Source organism: Talpa occidentalis, unplaced genomic scaffold (assembly GCF_014898055.3).
Source record: "Talpa occidentalis isolate TD23 unplaced genomic scaffold, MPIMG_talOcc4v2.1 talOcc4.7, whole genome shotgun sequence".
Classification (NCBI taxonomy): domain Eukaryota; kingdom Metazoa; phylum Chordata; class Mammalia; order Eulipotyphla; family Talpidae; genus Talpa; species Talpa occidentalis.
Genome location: NW_023605083.1, coordinates 85,584,166 through 85,599,584, shown reverse-complemented (window position 1 = coordinate 85,599,584; position 15,419 = coordinate 85,584,166). Strand labels below are relative to the sequence as shown.

At 43.1% G+C, this 15,419-nt stretch overlaps 1 protein-coding gene across 4 annotated transcripts in view; it reads right to left on the bottom strand.

Annotated features, from left to right (window-relative positions):
- Positions 1-9,782: 9,782 nt before the first annotated feature.
- The window catches only part of VPS53 (VPS53 subunit of GARP complex), a 169,662-nt gene continuing 164,025 nt past the window's right edge, over positions 9,783-15,419 (bottom strand). For all 4 annotated transcript variants that reach the window (XM_037492353.1, XM_054689029.1, XM_037492354.2 and 1 more), the window contains 3 exons: positions 11,191-11,328; positions 10,405-10,509; positions 9,783-9,958 (listed from right to left, as the gene is read on the bottom strand). In XM_037492353.1, the coding sequence (XP_037348250.1) occupies positions 9,788-9,958; positions 10,405-10,509; positions 11,191-11,328 (414 nt within the window). In that variant the 3' untranslated portion in view covers positions 9,783-9,787. The remainder of the gene's footprint in view (positions 9,959-10,404; positions 10,510-11,190; positions 11,329-15,419) is intronic.

Here is a 15,419-nt window from a genome sequence, read left to right as displayed (position 1 = left end):
GCGTGACAGACCTCTCCTGCTGCGCCCACTGTTCCCCTCAGCAGTGTATTTCATTAGTCTGCCTGTTCTGTTCCCTGCTCTGGCTCTGGTGAACTCTTTCACCCTCCTGCGCCTCTGACTGTACCCAGTGCTTGTATAAATAAATAAATAAATCTGAAAAAAAAAAAAAAAAAAAAAACAAACCACTTGTTTTTTAATGGAAAAAAATGTTTATGTTAAGATCTACCACCCCTGTGCAGATATTGTGGATTGTAAGCGAAGCCCTTTAGGATTTTGTCTCTTAGAACTTAAAGACACAGTTTTAGAATAAGAAAAAACAAAGCAAAACAAAAACAAAAACTACCCCAACATACTTGACAACTTGCAAGACTTTCCTTTCTGCTAGAGAATTGCAAAAGCCCATAAGGAGTTCAACTTAAAAATTTAAGCTATTTATAAATCTTTATATATCTCCACCATGCACAGGATGCCCCACCAGCTGCTGAAGTGACAGACAAGGGTGGAGCTAAAGAAACAGAGAAATGCTCAATTTAACATCAGACTATTATCTCTCCAAATGTACAAAGGATGGTCATGGCGTTCATGCCATGAACGATGTGAGGGAAGTTGGAGGTCTTTTGCACAACAGACCTGGAATAAGATGTTTTCTTGCAGCAAAACAATAGGGCTGGTTGGGTCACATTTGGTTTTGCGCAATGAAAACCAAAGGGGAACTTCTGTTTACTGGGTTTCTACAGAGAATTGCAGAACTACATCCTCTAGATCAAGAAGCAGGAAAGACAACATCTAGGGTGAGTGAGGATGTGGTGACGCAGTACACATGCACCATGATGAGAGGGAGTGTGCAGCAGAACCATCTTTGTAGAGGGTAACTTGGTGAGAGCTGGCCACCTCTCAATGTGCATGCCCTTTACTTTTTAAATAGGAATAAAACAGGGGCCTCCCTGGTGGCGCAAGGGATTAAGTGTCAGCACTATGAAGCTATCTGCAGCCACTGGAGCACGAGTTCAATCTCCAGGCAGGGACATGGTGCAGCAGACCTTTCCTGCCTCGCCCACTGCTCCCCTCAGCAGTGTTATTTCAGTAGATCTGCCTGTTCTGCTCCCCACTCTGTCTCTGGTGAATCCTCTCATCCCTGCACCTCTGGTCTGCACCCCAGCTCTTGGATGCATAAATAAATCTTTAAAAAAAAATAGGAATAAAACAATTTTAGATGAGTATCCTACAGAAACATGAATACAAGTCAGCAAAGATATTTACACAAAGATTTTCACTGATGATGTGCTTCTAATACCTGCAAAATAGAAGCCAGATATTTTTGTATTGATAGGAGAATGGCCAAGTAAGTGATGGTATATCTGGACTATAAAACACCATGCAGCCAAGAAAAAGGAGAGCTCTATACATGCTGAGGATAAGGATGTCAATGATGCACTGTGAAGTGTTAAAAAATATGCAAATATACTTAGTTTTGATTTTTTTGTTTGCAAAGTATCCCTTTTCTTCCACAGGATAGACACAGGGAAAGTTTGGGGGGAGAGTAGGACCTTTGATATATTACCATATTGTTTTAATTTATTAACAAGCACGGTAATATTGTGCTTTGAAAATGAGCATTACTAGTACAATGTTTTATAAGGTATAGGACAGAGACAGCAGTGCAGAAACAGCCAGTTTCTTCTGAGGAAGAGGCTCAGGGGAGTGAGACTCATACCAACTTCTGAGAAACCCCTAGGGCAAAGAACATGGGTGGGCCCAGCAGGGAGACCAGGGAGAAGGGCTTCCTCACATTGAAATGCCATCTCCCTGGCCTTCTTTGATGGAGAGTCTTGATTTAGGGGGGCAAGTTAGATTTTCTCTTGAGTTCTATGACTGTTATTTGTGTAATTATTCATTAAGACAATTTTCTATGATACGCTATATTTGTTGACAAAGAGCATTGTCAGCGATGACTGATTCAGGCTTTGAGACTGAGAAGTAGGGAAGAAAGGTGGTGCGATTTAGAGGCAGGAAGTTCCAGGCAGGCAGCTGTTTACCTGGAGATGATACACATGTGTTCATGACGGGTTATGCGAGTGACCTGCAGTCAGCTAAAAGGAAAGGACAAGAGCTAGAGATCTGATAAATCTCAGAGAGAACTGCCTGTGATCTTCAGAGAACAGTTCTCTAAAGGTGTTTGGAATGAAAACCACAGGGGGTCTTAGACTTAGGGACTTGACTGTGTTTAAGACTCAGAAGGAAAAGAAAATCAGTGAGGAGACCAATAAACACTGGAGCCAGTAAAGCAAGGCACCAGAGGAGTTAAAGGAGAATTCCCAGGGGGAGGGGAAGACTTAGAAATAAGTGGAGAGTACAAAGAGGATGAGACTCAGCAAGAAGATCCTAGACACAGCTGCCTGCCCCAGACAAGACTCAATCTGGGAGGCGGACTCCACGACTCTATACAGGATTTGGGTTCAGGCGTATTGTTGAGTGACTGGTGAACTTGAAATGGGCTCTTTCCTGTACCAAGTGACACTGCCAAAGCTCCCCTGCCCCTCTAAGGTCAGAAACAACTTACAGGAGCTGTTAATCCAAACTGACTTCTGGGGAAACCTAGAATTCCTCAAGATGTTTTGATGTGTGAAGGAGCTCTGCAAAGGTTTCAGTTTAACATCCTGTTAAGAATGCATTATTTTAAACCTTTTCTAAAAGTAAACATTGAAAATGGTAATAACACAACATGCACCTTCCAATGTGTTCTAGTTGCAAATGTAAGATGAGCCATCTTGGTGTCTTAGCCTGTTCCCATCTATGTAGACCAGCAGGTAAGGAGGCCTTGCTCCATCTGTGTTGAAGTGTCTGGGATGGGAAAGAGGCCTGTTCAAAGCAAAACACAAAACAAAAGTGGTATTATTTGCAAATTTTGGCTGGATTAAACCAAGATCTCTCTTTTATGCAACCCAAGCAAAACACAGAAATTTTATGTTGGGGTTGATATATTTATTAATACTTTTATCTGTTTTGTATAGTGAAGTCCAAGGTAAAATTGTCTCATAAATTTGAAAACCATTGGTATAGTACAAAGAACATGGATGATGGATCAAAGAGTCAAATTCTGGCCTTAGGCGTACCATTTGCCCTTCAGGCCTCCAGATCCTGATTCACAAGAAGGAGTTTAAGTAATACCTACTTAAAAGGGATTTTGATCCCTGGTGAGATATAATTGATATTATAGTCCAGGATGCATAAGCACTCAGTAATTAGTCCTCCCCTACCCACATGTACAGAGAGCATTGAATGGCTCAGACCCTCTCTAGCCACCTCATTATCAAAATATTATCTGCTAAGGCCAGGGCTAACAGAGTTGGGAACTTCAGTACCATTTGCGCCCTCCTGTGGCAACTAAGCCAGTCAGTGGGAGAGTCCACACTTGTGATCCATGTGGCAGCAGTGCCAGGGGTGAGGTTGTGGTGGGGGGGGGGGGTCTCCCTGAGAAGTGCCTTCCTTTTCCAGTGGCACAAAGCTAACAAACTGAAAGCTATTGTCCACTCTTAAAATACTTTTCTTTCTTAAATTTTTTATAAAGATTTATTGATTTGTTTGTTTGTTTTTTATTTATTTATTTCTATAAGCACTGGGTACAGTCAGAAGCGCAGGAGGGTGAGAGAATTCACCAGAGCCAGAGTGGGGAGCAGAGCAGGCAGAAGGACCGAAGTACACTGCTGAGGGCAGCAGCGGGTGGCAGGAGAGGTCTGCGCACCATGTGGGACCCTCCTCCGGTGGCCAGGGAATAGCCGGGGATTGAACCAGTGCTGCGGAGGCTGCGGGCAGCTTCGCAACCCAGCGCTCAACCGCTGCGCCACCGGGGAGGCCCTCTTTTTTTTTTTCTTAAAGATTTATTTATGCACACATGCATAGAAGAACTGGTGTGTAGGCCAGAGGTGTGTGCGTGTGTGAGGGGGGTGGTGGTGGTGGTGGTGGTGGTGGTGAGAGGATTCATCAGAGACAGAGTGGGGAGCAGAACAGGCAGATCTACTGAAATACACTGCTGAGGGGAGCAGCGGGCGAGACAGGAGAGGTCTGCTGCACCATGTGGGTCAGCAAACTGGCTAGGATTGAACTCAGGTTGCAGTGGTAATAGTGCGACAGGGCTAAAATTTAACCCCTGGGCCACCAGGGAGACCCCAAATACCCAGCAGTAAAGGTCTGTTGAGAAGCTCTTCCTTCTTTCTTACTTGTTGAAAAATGACCCCCAACAGAAGCAGGCAGAGCAATTGTGCAAATTCCACCTGATTACTGAGCAGAAGCTACCAAAGCCAACAGATTAAGTGATAAACATTCCTAGGCCAAGACATTTATGCTGTTCTTACCAGAATGTCACAATTTGCCAGCATTTATTCTATCAATATCCCCAAAGGGGCCCAAGAGAGCCGATAGGTGCTTTTCGGCTGATTATAGGGATTCAGCTGGCCTTGGGAAAGATTTTAACTTCTTTCAAAGGCAACTACAAAGTAATCCAAATAGCTGATGAGCCTCAGCCTTCCCAGCTAGGACTGCCTGTCTCAGGATAATCTCAGTTACAATTTTTGGCAGTATAGATTAAAATAAAAAAAAATAGGTGCAGGCAAGAATTGTGTCCTGCCAGGAATGGCAGCTGAAGTCTGGTCTATGGACATCAGACACCATATCTAAAACGTTTTTGGAAGGAAGCCTTTGGCAAGTCTTCTGATTTGCATTCAGAGGAAACGTGCCACATTTTCCACACCAGGCAGCCTGGCAGCGCCAGGAGGAAGGATGCGCCCTTCTCAGTGTCTACAGGTTTACCCCAAAATGCTACGGAAACAGCAGCTTCCAGGGCAAGTGGAATAAAGGATAGAGTCTTTTTAAAAACATTCAAGTAATCTGGGTATCACAATCATGACCTAAAAAGGTGAAGAGCAGTACTCTGAAGCTCACTGTGGATACAGCCTGCACACAGCAGCAGGTATGTTGTCACCTGGTCATTTGGTTCAAGTACCACCTGGTGTCCCACATCAGCCAACCAGTCAGGTCAACCCCTTGTGGTTCAGACTGGGCCAGGGATCACAAACACTTCAGTTTATACTGTGTTATGGCGTAGAGTATATGCACACAACCTGACATCTCGGGTGACCTTTCCAGCCCTATTAATTAAAAAATTAACATTTTACAGATGTTAAAAACTGAGGCTCAGAAGATCAATGACTTGCCCACTGGTTAAGTGCCAGCCCAGACCTGGAGACTGGGTTTTCTGTAGAAGTTTCCAACCCCAGGCTGTTGTGTCAAACGGACACATTCTTCATATCCCAGTGCTTACCAGCACCTCCCATGCCTGGTTCTGGAGGTGAGAAAAGAACCTGGCAGGTGAGTGATCTTGTACTGCTCTTCTAGGTGGATTATATGGAAGAGTTTCTTTTCCCATCACATGGATCTCTGGCTTCCCTATTAAAGTGGGGAGCTGGTGAAAATAAAGAATGGAAACTAGGTGACGATCTTGAAGCCAAACGAAAGTCAGAGCTGCAAGATTTTCCACTGCCGAAAGAACCAGACTTCCCCAAAAGTTCACTGCAAAATGCCCACCCAATTATTAAGGAAACAGGATTAATTTAATGCATACAGAAGAGAAGTAACTTGGAAAGGAAAAGGAAGGGCAAGGAAAAGCAGGTTATGATCGGAAAAGAAAGATGGAGAAAGGAAAGTCAACATGGCTGAAATTCAGAGGACAAGGACGTTCCAGATCAGCAACAGAAATCTTCCTACACCTTTACAGGGAAGTGTTCCCCGCAGCTGGACAAGCCCCCACCTTGCCGGTGAATGCCATACTCTGTTCTAATGCAGGGCTTCCTTAGGCCATCAGGGAAGGGGCACATCTTCACCAGAGAGGGGGCAGACGGCGAGAGGGGATCCCAAGGTTCACAGACTTGCTAATTCTTTCCTTTAGTCTGCTCTGTTTTCTGTCAACAGTAAGGAAATACATTCTAGCAAATGACAGCCAGTAATGCTTTAATTAACTGTAGTATTTTATGCTCCACTATGCACCAAGAAATCACTTCCAGATGGGAAAAATGAAAGATATTTACACAAAAAATGCAATACCTTTATTTTAAGGAAATTTATATGTCCCCAAGGTATAGAACTCCGCGGGTCCTAGAGGTTATCTATTTTGATAAGTACTTAGAATGAGACAGGAAATTTTTACTTATTGTATAAAATGCAACACATTTACACATGTCAGCTTTTCATGTGTCCATGTTTCCAAGGCTTTTTGTTTAAATGGCCCAGTGCAGTCCTACTGGTTTTATTTTTAGGACTTTGACTTGGAGTAGACAAGAAGTGTGAAACACTTGCTTTCACCCTCAAGCAAGCTAGTTATTTTGGAGATTTTCCTCTTCCTAGGAAGAGAAATGACAGTTCCAGCTGTGAACTTTTGGCATTTTCCCTAGCATTCCGTAAACAGGGAGCTAGGCTGCTAACGGCAATTCAGGATGGGCTGGTGAAACACCCCTCCCCTGCATTAGGCAGCAACCTCAGGCCTACTCACTCGCCCTGTCTGCCCAGTGCCTGTTCACTGGTCTCTCAGGCTCTGTTCACTGGTCTCTCAGGCAGTCTGCTCTGGCTCCTGTTTGATCTGTGCCAAGGAGCCACCCTAGGCATGAGAAAGCAGGCACCCTCTCCTGGGTGGCAGGCAAAATCCTGGAGACCGGTTCTTTGTTTTTCAAGAGAAGGAGGAGCGATGATAGTCAGCTTCAATTCCAGAGCTGAATCTGGAGGTCAAAACACCCTGTGCAGTGTGGTTCCTGGCTTACTGCTATGATCTAAACAGATCTTTCTCCTGGGCACCTCTAAGCCAGCTATCAGAAGCCTGTCCATAAGAACAGCAGCCAACAATTTATCAATTATAAATTACCAATATTTATTTTAACCACATAAAATGACTTCAGAGTATTTTTTTTAAGGGACCAGAGAATGTGGGGGGAGGGTGGGATGGTGGTGGAAAGAAATGATGACACCTAAGTTTAATTGAAAAAGAACAGTTAGTGTTTTCACTCATGAGTGCTCCTTGATGTTTGTGACAATAAACTTGTTTGGGGCTTGGCATCAAAACGGGAAGAATCCTAGTCAGTATGGGGACAGCACAATTTCTGCCTTATCCCTACCATCAACCCAGGTTTTAAAAAAAAGCTGCTGGCTATTGGCAAAGAATCTTTACCATGTTACCAGCACAATTGTACAGTAATTGCAATCCACTTAGAGAGTCAGAAAAAAGTATACATTTATGAAAATGTGCTACAGGAACCCTTCAATAAAGCAAAATTCTCTCTATGGCAATGGTTCTTAACAAGGAGTAAACATTATAATCACCCATGGAACTTTTAAACTTACATGCTGGGTGCTACTCCAGACTTAATGATTCAGAATCTCTTGGCATGCGCATTTGTAAAAGGTGATTCTGATGCCTAGCCCCCGTTGAGAGACAAGCTCTGTCTTTACAGGATGCAGACGCAGCATTCAGATCCCATCAACAGACATTTAACATAACTCCTACTGACATCTGTTGGCTCCTTAGAGATTACTGACAATATAATAAATCAAGACTGCAACGTCCCTGGCTGTGACCACCAACTGGGGGAAAACCAGCTTGACATCTCAATGCCATCACGGAGATGTCCAGAAAATGACTCCTTATGAACAAACTAAAAGAGAAGTGTGGATCTGTAAACAATGAGAGTGACAAGAACCAGATGCAGGAGGCCCCTGGCTTCTCTAGCTCCCCAGGTCAATAACAGATAGTTGAAATGGCAGTGCTGTTTAAGGTGGGCCCGCTGCCCCTTCTTTCAAGTGCAGGAAGAGAATGTTCACCTGAATCAGTGCAGGCTGTATAACTTTACCAGAGCAACATGCCAGCTGTCTGGGCAAAGTGGACTTCATCTACTGAGCTGCCCCTGTGAGCATCCAGCCCCTTCCTCGCCACCTTTCCTGCACTTGCTATTTAGCAAGCGTTTCCTAATAGAGCTCAGCTAAGGGCCATGCCACTTTCTTCTACCACTTACTTTTCATCTCGGTGCTCTTGAGTTTGAGATGCTCAGTACCTGAGAGTCCCTGACCAGAAAGAAAAGCCTGGGAGCCGATGAAGTGAGGCCCAGGGTCGAAGTGAGGCCCAGAGTCGAAGTGGGGACTAATGGTGGAGAAGTGCAGAGTGCTTACACTGGGAAAACAATACAGGGAGAAATAAAACCTTAAAGTCTCCGACTAGGTGTCTGTCACAAGTTTTATGGATTTTCAGGAAATTTCCTCTAACCTGATAACTCACTTTTCAATGCTATTTGATAATCTGATTTCATCCTGAGGCCTGTTATGAGCAGTCTTTGAAAGAATTCCACCTTTTTCCTTACTCTCTCCTCACTGGGCCAACAAATTGTTTATAATTCCTGAAAAAATGCTGACACTGGTAGTGGATACCCTGAGGCCCTGGTCACGGTTAACTGAGGCTTGGTTTCCAGTGAACCAGGTGAATCAGGGCAACTACCTTATTGGTTACCCATTCCTGTGGTGCAGGGTGATGTGCAAGGACTGAAGCAGTTGTATGAGGCAATTCTCTTCTGCAAAGCCATGCTGGCCGACAGCCCGTGGGAGACAGGTAGGGCAGGCCGGGGTGCATTTAGGGCTGTGCCAAAGGTATAATACCGTGTTCCTGAAGTGTCCACAGAACCAGGCTTTTTCTTGTTAGTAACAAAGTAATGACACACTGGCACTGCACATCACCTCTGTTGTTTCAGATGAATCTGGAAAGTACTTTGGAACTGAAAATGAATGGGCAGAAGGGGATCAGAGTATCTGCACCTCCTAGGGTGTCTCACTGCTTCAGCTGAGAATGCCCAGGATTTTTTTTTTTAGAAAAACTTTCTGGTTTCCCTTCACAGAAAGAAACCCATCACCTAAGTCAAGAACAGAGCGGGGATAAAGAAATGGAGAAAATAATCTGCTTACATCACGCCATGAGGCGCAGAACAGAACCCCCTTTCTGAGGGAGATATAGGTCTGCCCCACACTTAGCCAGGAGCACTAGGGCAGAGAGAACACCTGTCTCCAGAGCCTGCCACACACGATCCTCCAGAGAGATGCTCTCTATAGAGAGGGAAATGGAGATTACTAAGAACTGGGGAGGACAGAGAATAACTTGGCCAAATCATACAAAGTAAAGTACCAGAAACAAAATTTGGACCAGGCACATGGAGAGGGCTCAGGTTTCTATGGCCTCCATAAAGAAGGTGACTTTCCTAAACCTGTAATCTACCACTTTGTTAACTTGGCTCCAGAGCCAAACTCAGTGAGCAGGAGGAGAGCCTGGCTGCAGCCGCGAGCTCCAATAGTGGCAGATGGAGGAAGGGGTGAAGTCCAGGCTTTTTTGCCTGAGCTGCCTGGACAGGCACATGGTAGGGAACAGGTCTAGGTGCCAGAGGGTGTGGCTGCAGAGGTGAGGTTACAGAGCCAGTGACAAGTGGACCAGTCCAGAGCCGTTCAGAAATACTGAGTGATCTGCAGGGCCCTTCATTCCCTGCTGCCTCTACTGCAGGATTCAGAGACCCTCTAAACTGCCATTTTACAACCCAGTCATACTCAGTTTCTCTGGCTAGCACAGAAATTAAGACAATGCATGGTAGAGAGACATAGACAACCCAAAATTCAAGATCAAGGATCTGAAATCAGAGCACAGGAGAGGGACTTCCTGGGAGAGGGGTGTGGAGGGTCACTGTTCAAGGGGGAAAAAAGTGTCCTTTGTATGCTCCTACAGTCTCTTTTTAATTAGTTTTTCTAGTTTACGGATTCGAGATGATTCTTGTTCGGGGGTTGGAGCCAGCAGGGACAGGGAGCTGGAGCCTTCTGGCCCTGCGGGCGGGGTGGGGAGCCTCTGGCGGAAGAGTTCCAGCATGCTGCTCTGCTCACTTCTCTTTAGCCCCTGAGGATGAAAAGAAAGGAGAATAACTGTGAAGACTGGCACCAGAATGGCCCACAGGGAAAGTGTCAGTATGCTCTATGGTGTAGGCTCCACGAATAGCACGATTACTTTAGGCTGAGGGTCAACACTTTCTTCAGGGGAGCTACCAGCTCTGAATTGTAACTGGGGAGAAAAGCAGAGGAAGAAAAAATGGTAATAGGCTAGGTTGAGAGAAGAAAGGGTGGGGGAGGATAGTTCTCTTCATTCTCCTCCCTCCAACTGCCTCTACTGAGCATGGAGGTACCATGAGAATGAGGAAGTTTGTAACACCCAATCCCTTCCCTCAAAAGGCTCTTAGAATCTGGTTTTCCGCATGGGGCCAAGCATATCCATTTTGAGAAAGCCCATTAAGGACCACTGAGTGTGAGAAGGATGTGCATGTGGACAAAACAAGACAGTGAGCTAACCTTCATGTCCAATATCTTCTGGAAGGTTTCTGTGTTGCAGTCTGTGAGGAGTTTGATATAGTTGTCAACAAACACCACTGGTGGTTCATGAGGGGCCATCACGACCTGCCAAAGGAGAGGTAATAGTAGGCCCTCAGGGAAAACCCACAACAGGATGGCAGGGAAGTATCTCTCCTCGCTTGTGAGCTAACCAAACAGACTCTGAGATTTCCTTAAGCAGCAGCCACTCCAAACTTAGAAATGTCCTCATGGCCTATTTCATCTCCACATTCAATTAGTGCAGTGATTCCTGCTGCTTGCTACTTTTTACTCCTGCTGTCATTGCCCTACATGTAATAATTTATAATATGGGGCTACAGAAAACCCATTTACTAATTAGACTCAGTCACTGCGAAAGCTGTTCGGAGTTCTTGTAAAGTTGCAGAGTATAGAAAGTCAAAGAGATTTCTGTGGAAGGGAGGGTAGCTGTGCCAAAAATTCCTGCTGAGAAGCAGAGATCCCTGACTCAGACACTGATCCACAGTGACAATGCCACCCAACTTCCAGTCTCAGCCAAATCTTATTACAAAAGAATATTATTACAACAAAAAATTCATTTGTCATAAAGAATTACTAGTTCACTGACTTTCAACAATATCCGATGAGGCCTGAGATTGGACAATCCTTTAGAATAGGTGGGAATTGATGCAGAATAGGTCCTACCCATGCTTTTGAAACCAGTGCTCCTTGGAATAAGTGATTAAATGATCAGTCCCTTTTAACAAAACCCTGAGGAAGACGGCCCACCTTGAGGATCATCTCTGCCCGGGTCATGCCTTTCACGACAATCTTAGTGTAACTGGCAGGTGCTTTCCTCACCACCTGTGAGCCAATGGAAGGCAGATCAAGGAGGACCATCTTCAGGGAGTGGGTGTCGAGCAGTAGCTGTGGGGGAGAAGCAGAATATTACCAGCTGCTTTATATGGACACAACCTACCACACCCAAACTGATTTACAATATTTTACTGTATAATACATTCTCATGAAGAAAATTTGGAAAATAAACAGAAGTAAAAAAGGAAAAACATTGGTTATAATTCTTATTACCCAGGAAAAATAACCAGAAGCCACAGTTAAATGTGGTATTGTTACCTGGAAAGTGGAGAAATTCATTTTTCAGTGTTCTCACCAGGAAAAAAAAGAAATGGTGGTTCTGTGACAGAATGGAGACCAGCTAATGCTAGGGTGGTGGTCATTTTGCAATATATAAACATATCCAATCAGCAGGATGTACACATTAGACTCACACAGAATGTCAATTATATCAATAAAGCTGGAAAAATGAGGTATTATTCCTGCCAGTTTGTGTGTATAAAAAACCAAATTAGATTTATACTGTATATACAATTTTATAACCTTGTGTTCCCACTTCAGATATGAAGTTTTTTATATCCTGTTTTCTTAGCTTAGCAGTCTTTTAAAAAATAGTATTTTTTTATTTTTATTTATTTTTATTTTTTAAAAGATTGATTGATTGATTGATTGATTGATTTATACAAGCACTGAGTACAGTCAGAAGCACGGGAGGGTGAGAGAATTCACCAGAGCCAGAGCAGGGAGCAGAGCAGGCAGAAGGACCGAAGTACACTGCTGAGGGGAGTAGCAGGCGGCAGGAGAGGTCTGTGCGCCATGCGGGACCCTTCTCCGGTGGCCGGGGAGCATCTGGGGATCGAACCGGCGCCGCAGAGGCTGCGGGCAGCTTCGCAACCCAGCGCTCAACCGCTGCGCCACCGGGGAGGCCCAAAAAATAGTATTTTTTTAAATGGCTATACAGTACTCTATGGGGTGGGGGGGTGGGGGGTGAGTGGGTGTGTGTGTAACTAACATATTTAACAATTCCCCTACAATTTATTTCTAGGTTTTTATTATTTAAGTAATGAATATTAAGTTGAACAGCTTTGTACATACAATTCTAGATCTATCAACAGCCTTTCCTTAGGAAACGGTCTTTGGGACAGATCAAAGAGTAATTCTTGATACATATATCTTAAACTGCTTTGCAATGAAAAGTACCTTTTTATATACCTGCCAGTAGTAAAAACTAATGAAAACTGTCACAAAAATCTTGCTTATTCAATAGGCAAAAAAAAGGGTAACTCAGTACTGTTATGTTTTCAATTTGTATGGATCTAGTGAGGACTTTTCAGATACAACACAAAAGCAATCCAAAAAAGAAATAATTGATAAGTGGAACTTCATTGCAGTGAAAAACTTCTATTCTGAGAAAGAAAGTGTCAAGAGAATAAGAAACAGGCATAGATTGGTACAAAATATGTGCATACATATTTGATAAAAGGCCTGTTATCTAAAATATACAAAAACTCTTAAAATTCAACAATAAGAAAATGATACCAAAGACTTTCATAGACACTGTACCAAAAAAGATACACAGATGGCAAATAAGCATGTAAAGATATTCCACATCATAAGTCATCACAGAAATACAAATTAAAACCCCAGTGAGTTACAACTACACACCTATTAGGGTGGCCAAAATCCTTAACACTGACAACACCAAATTTTGATGGGCATATGGAGCAACAGAAACTCTCTCTCATTGCTGGTAGGAATGGAAAGCAGTGCAGCCATTTTGGAAGACAGCCTGGTTGTTCCTGACAAAACCAGACATATTTTTACTGTATGATCCTGCAATTGAGCTCTCTAGTATTTACCCAAAGGAGCTAAAAACTTATGCCCACACAAAATCCAGCACAGGGGTGTTTATAACAACTTTATTCACATATGCCAGTTGAGTGCTGGGTTGCGAAGTTGCCCGCAGCCTCTGCAGCACCGGTTTGATCCCCGGTTGCCGGGCGAGGGTCCCACATGGTGCGCAGACCTCTCCTGCCACCCGCTGCTCCCCTCAGCAGTGTACTTCCGTCAGTCTGCCTGCTCTGCTCCCTGCTCTGCCTCTGGTGAATTCTCTCACCCTCCCGTGCTTCTGACTGTACCCAGTGCTTGTATAAATAAATAAATAAAAATCTTAAAACAAAACAAAACTGAAATCTTGTCATTTGTTATCATATGGATGCAAGTGGAGGGGATTATGCTAAGTGAAATTAAGTCAGAAAAAAGAAAGACAAATACCAGATGATTTCACACATATGCAGAATATAAAAAGCACAGCAAAGGAAAAGACAAAACAAAACAGAGCCTTGAAATGTGACTGCAGAACTGAGGCTAAGGGGGACAGGGCCCAATGCACTGTTGTGAAGGATTATAGGAGCTTTGGTGGTATGCATGGTGCGAAATCATGTATTTGTAGAGGTGTGAACCTATACTCCTAAAACATACAGTGTTGTAACCCAATGTTAGTTACCTCAATCAATATAAGTTTAAAAAAAAGAGCTATCAAGGTATGAAAAGACACAGAGGAACCGTCAATGCCTATTTGAAAGGGCTGCATACTGTATGATTCCAACTATAAGACATTTTGGAAAAGCAACACTATGGAGAAAGTGAAAAGACCAGTGGTTGCCAGAAGGTTGGCGGTAATGGTTGGGATGAATAGGTAGAGCACAGAAGGTGATTAGGACAATGAAACTACTCTGGAAGATAGCATAATGATGGATACATTTCAGTACACATTATCCAAATCCATAGAATGTACAATACCAGAAGTGAATCACAGTGTAAACTATACACTTTGATGGTTATGATCATCAGTTATAACATATGTACCTCTCTGGCAGGGGATGCTAACAGTAAGGGACGCTGTGCATGTGTGGCAGCAGAAGGCATATGGAAATTCTCTGGACTTTCCCTTCAATTTTGCTGTGATCTTAAATAGCTCTAAACAAAAAACAACTTAATTAAAAAAAATAGTGGGGAAACTACATTAGGGAGTCATTTTATGCAGTACTGCAATTCACTGAAGGCCTGAACTCTGCAGGTTACTCAGCTGCATCCAGGAAAGTGCTGGCATTTTGAACTTTCCTAGGTTTTTAGAGATGAAAATGTGTACAGTGCAGGGGAGAAATGAGTATAGACTGCCTGAGGACCAGATGGAGAATCCAGCATCAGAACACATCCCACTGCCCCACTAGAAATGATTGCTGACTGTTCTTCCTTAGAGAGGCATTTCCTGTACATGCCTGTAAAGCATATGTATGTTAAACTCCAGGTGGATTAAAGACCTTAACATAAAACAAATTTTAAGAATAAAATAGATTATTATTATTTAGGGATAGAGAAGAATGTGAAACTCAGGAAAGACTGAAAAGATGGAAAGAACTCACTTACATCCTTTAGAGAAATCTACTACCTTAAAATAATCTATCACTTAAAGCTCATATCAAAAGACACATGAACAAATTAAAAAGACACAAACCAGTAGAGGACAGCTGCAATATTGGCAAAGGAGTAATATTGAGAACACACAATAATTCCTATACATCAGTAAGAAAGAGACCAGTAATCCCATAGCAACAGTAATAATAGTGCGGCAGAAATATAAATAGGCTAAAGCCTATCTGCACAAAAGGCATGTGAAAGGACATTTAACATTATTAGTAATCCAGCAAATGTAAATTAAAAGAACAACTATGTACCATTTCACACTCATCAGATAGGTAAAAGTAAAAAGGTCAATAATACTAAGTGGTGACAAGGATGTAGGGCAATAAAATTCACACTTAATGGTCAGAGTATTTGCTTACTTGATGATGTGCATAACCCATAACATAGAACTCATACTTTACATCCTTTAGAGGAATTCTGCCCATGTAAGAAAATGTTCCCTGCATCTACTATTTATTAAAGCAGAATATTGAAAACAACCTAACTGTCCATCAATAATAAACTGGATAAATGGTGGTATATTCATGCAGTGGAAATGAGACTGAAGTTAAATGAATGAACTCAAACAACATATTTGAACATGGATAAATCTCAAAAAGCATTATGCTGGGCCAAAAAATTCCAGCAGGGAAATGATATACATAGTACCATTTATATAAACCTTTAAAAAAAGGCAA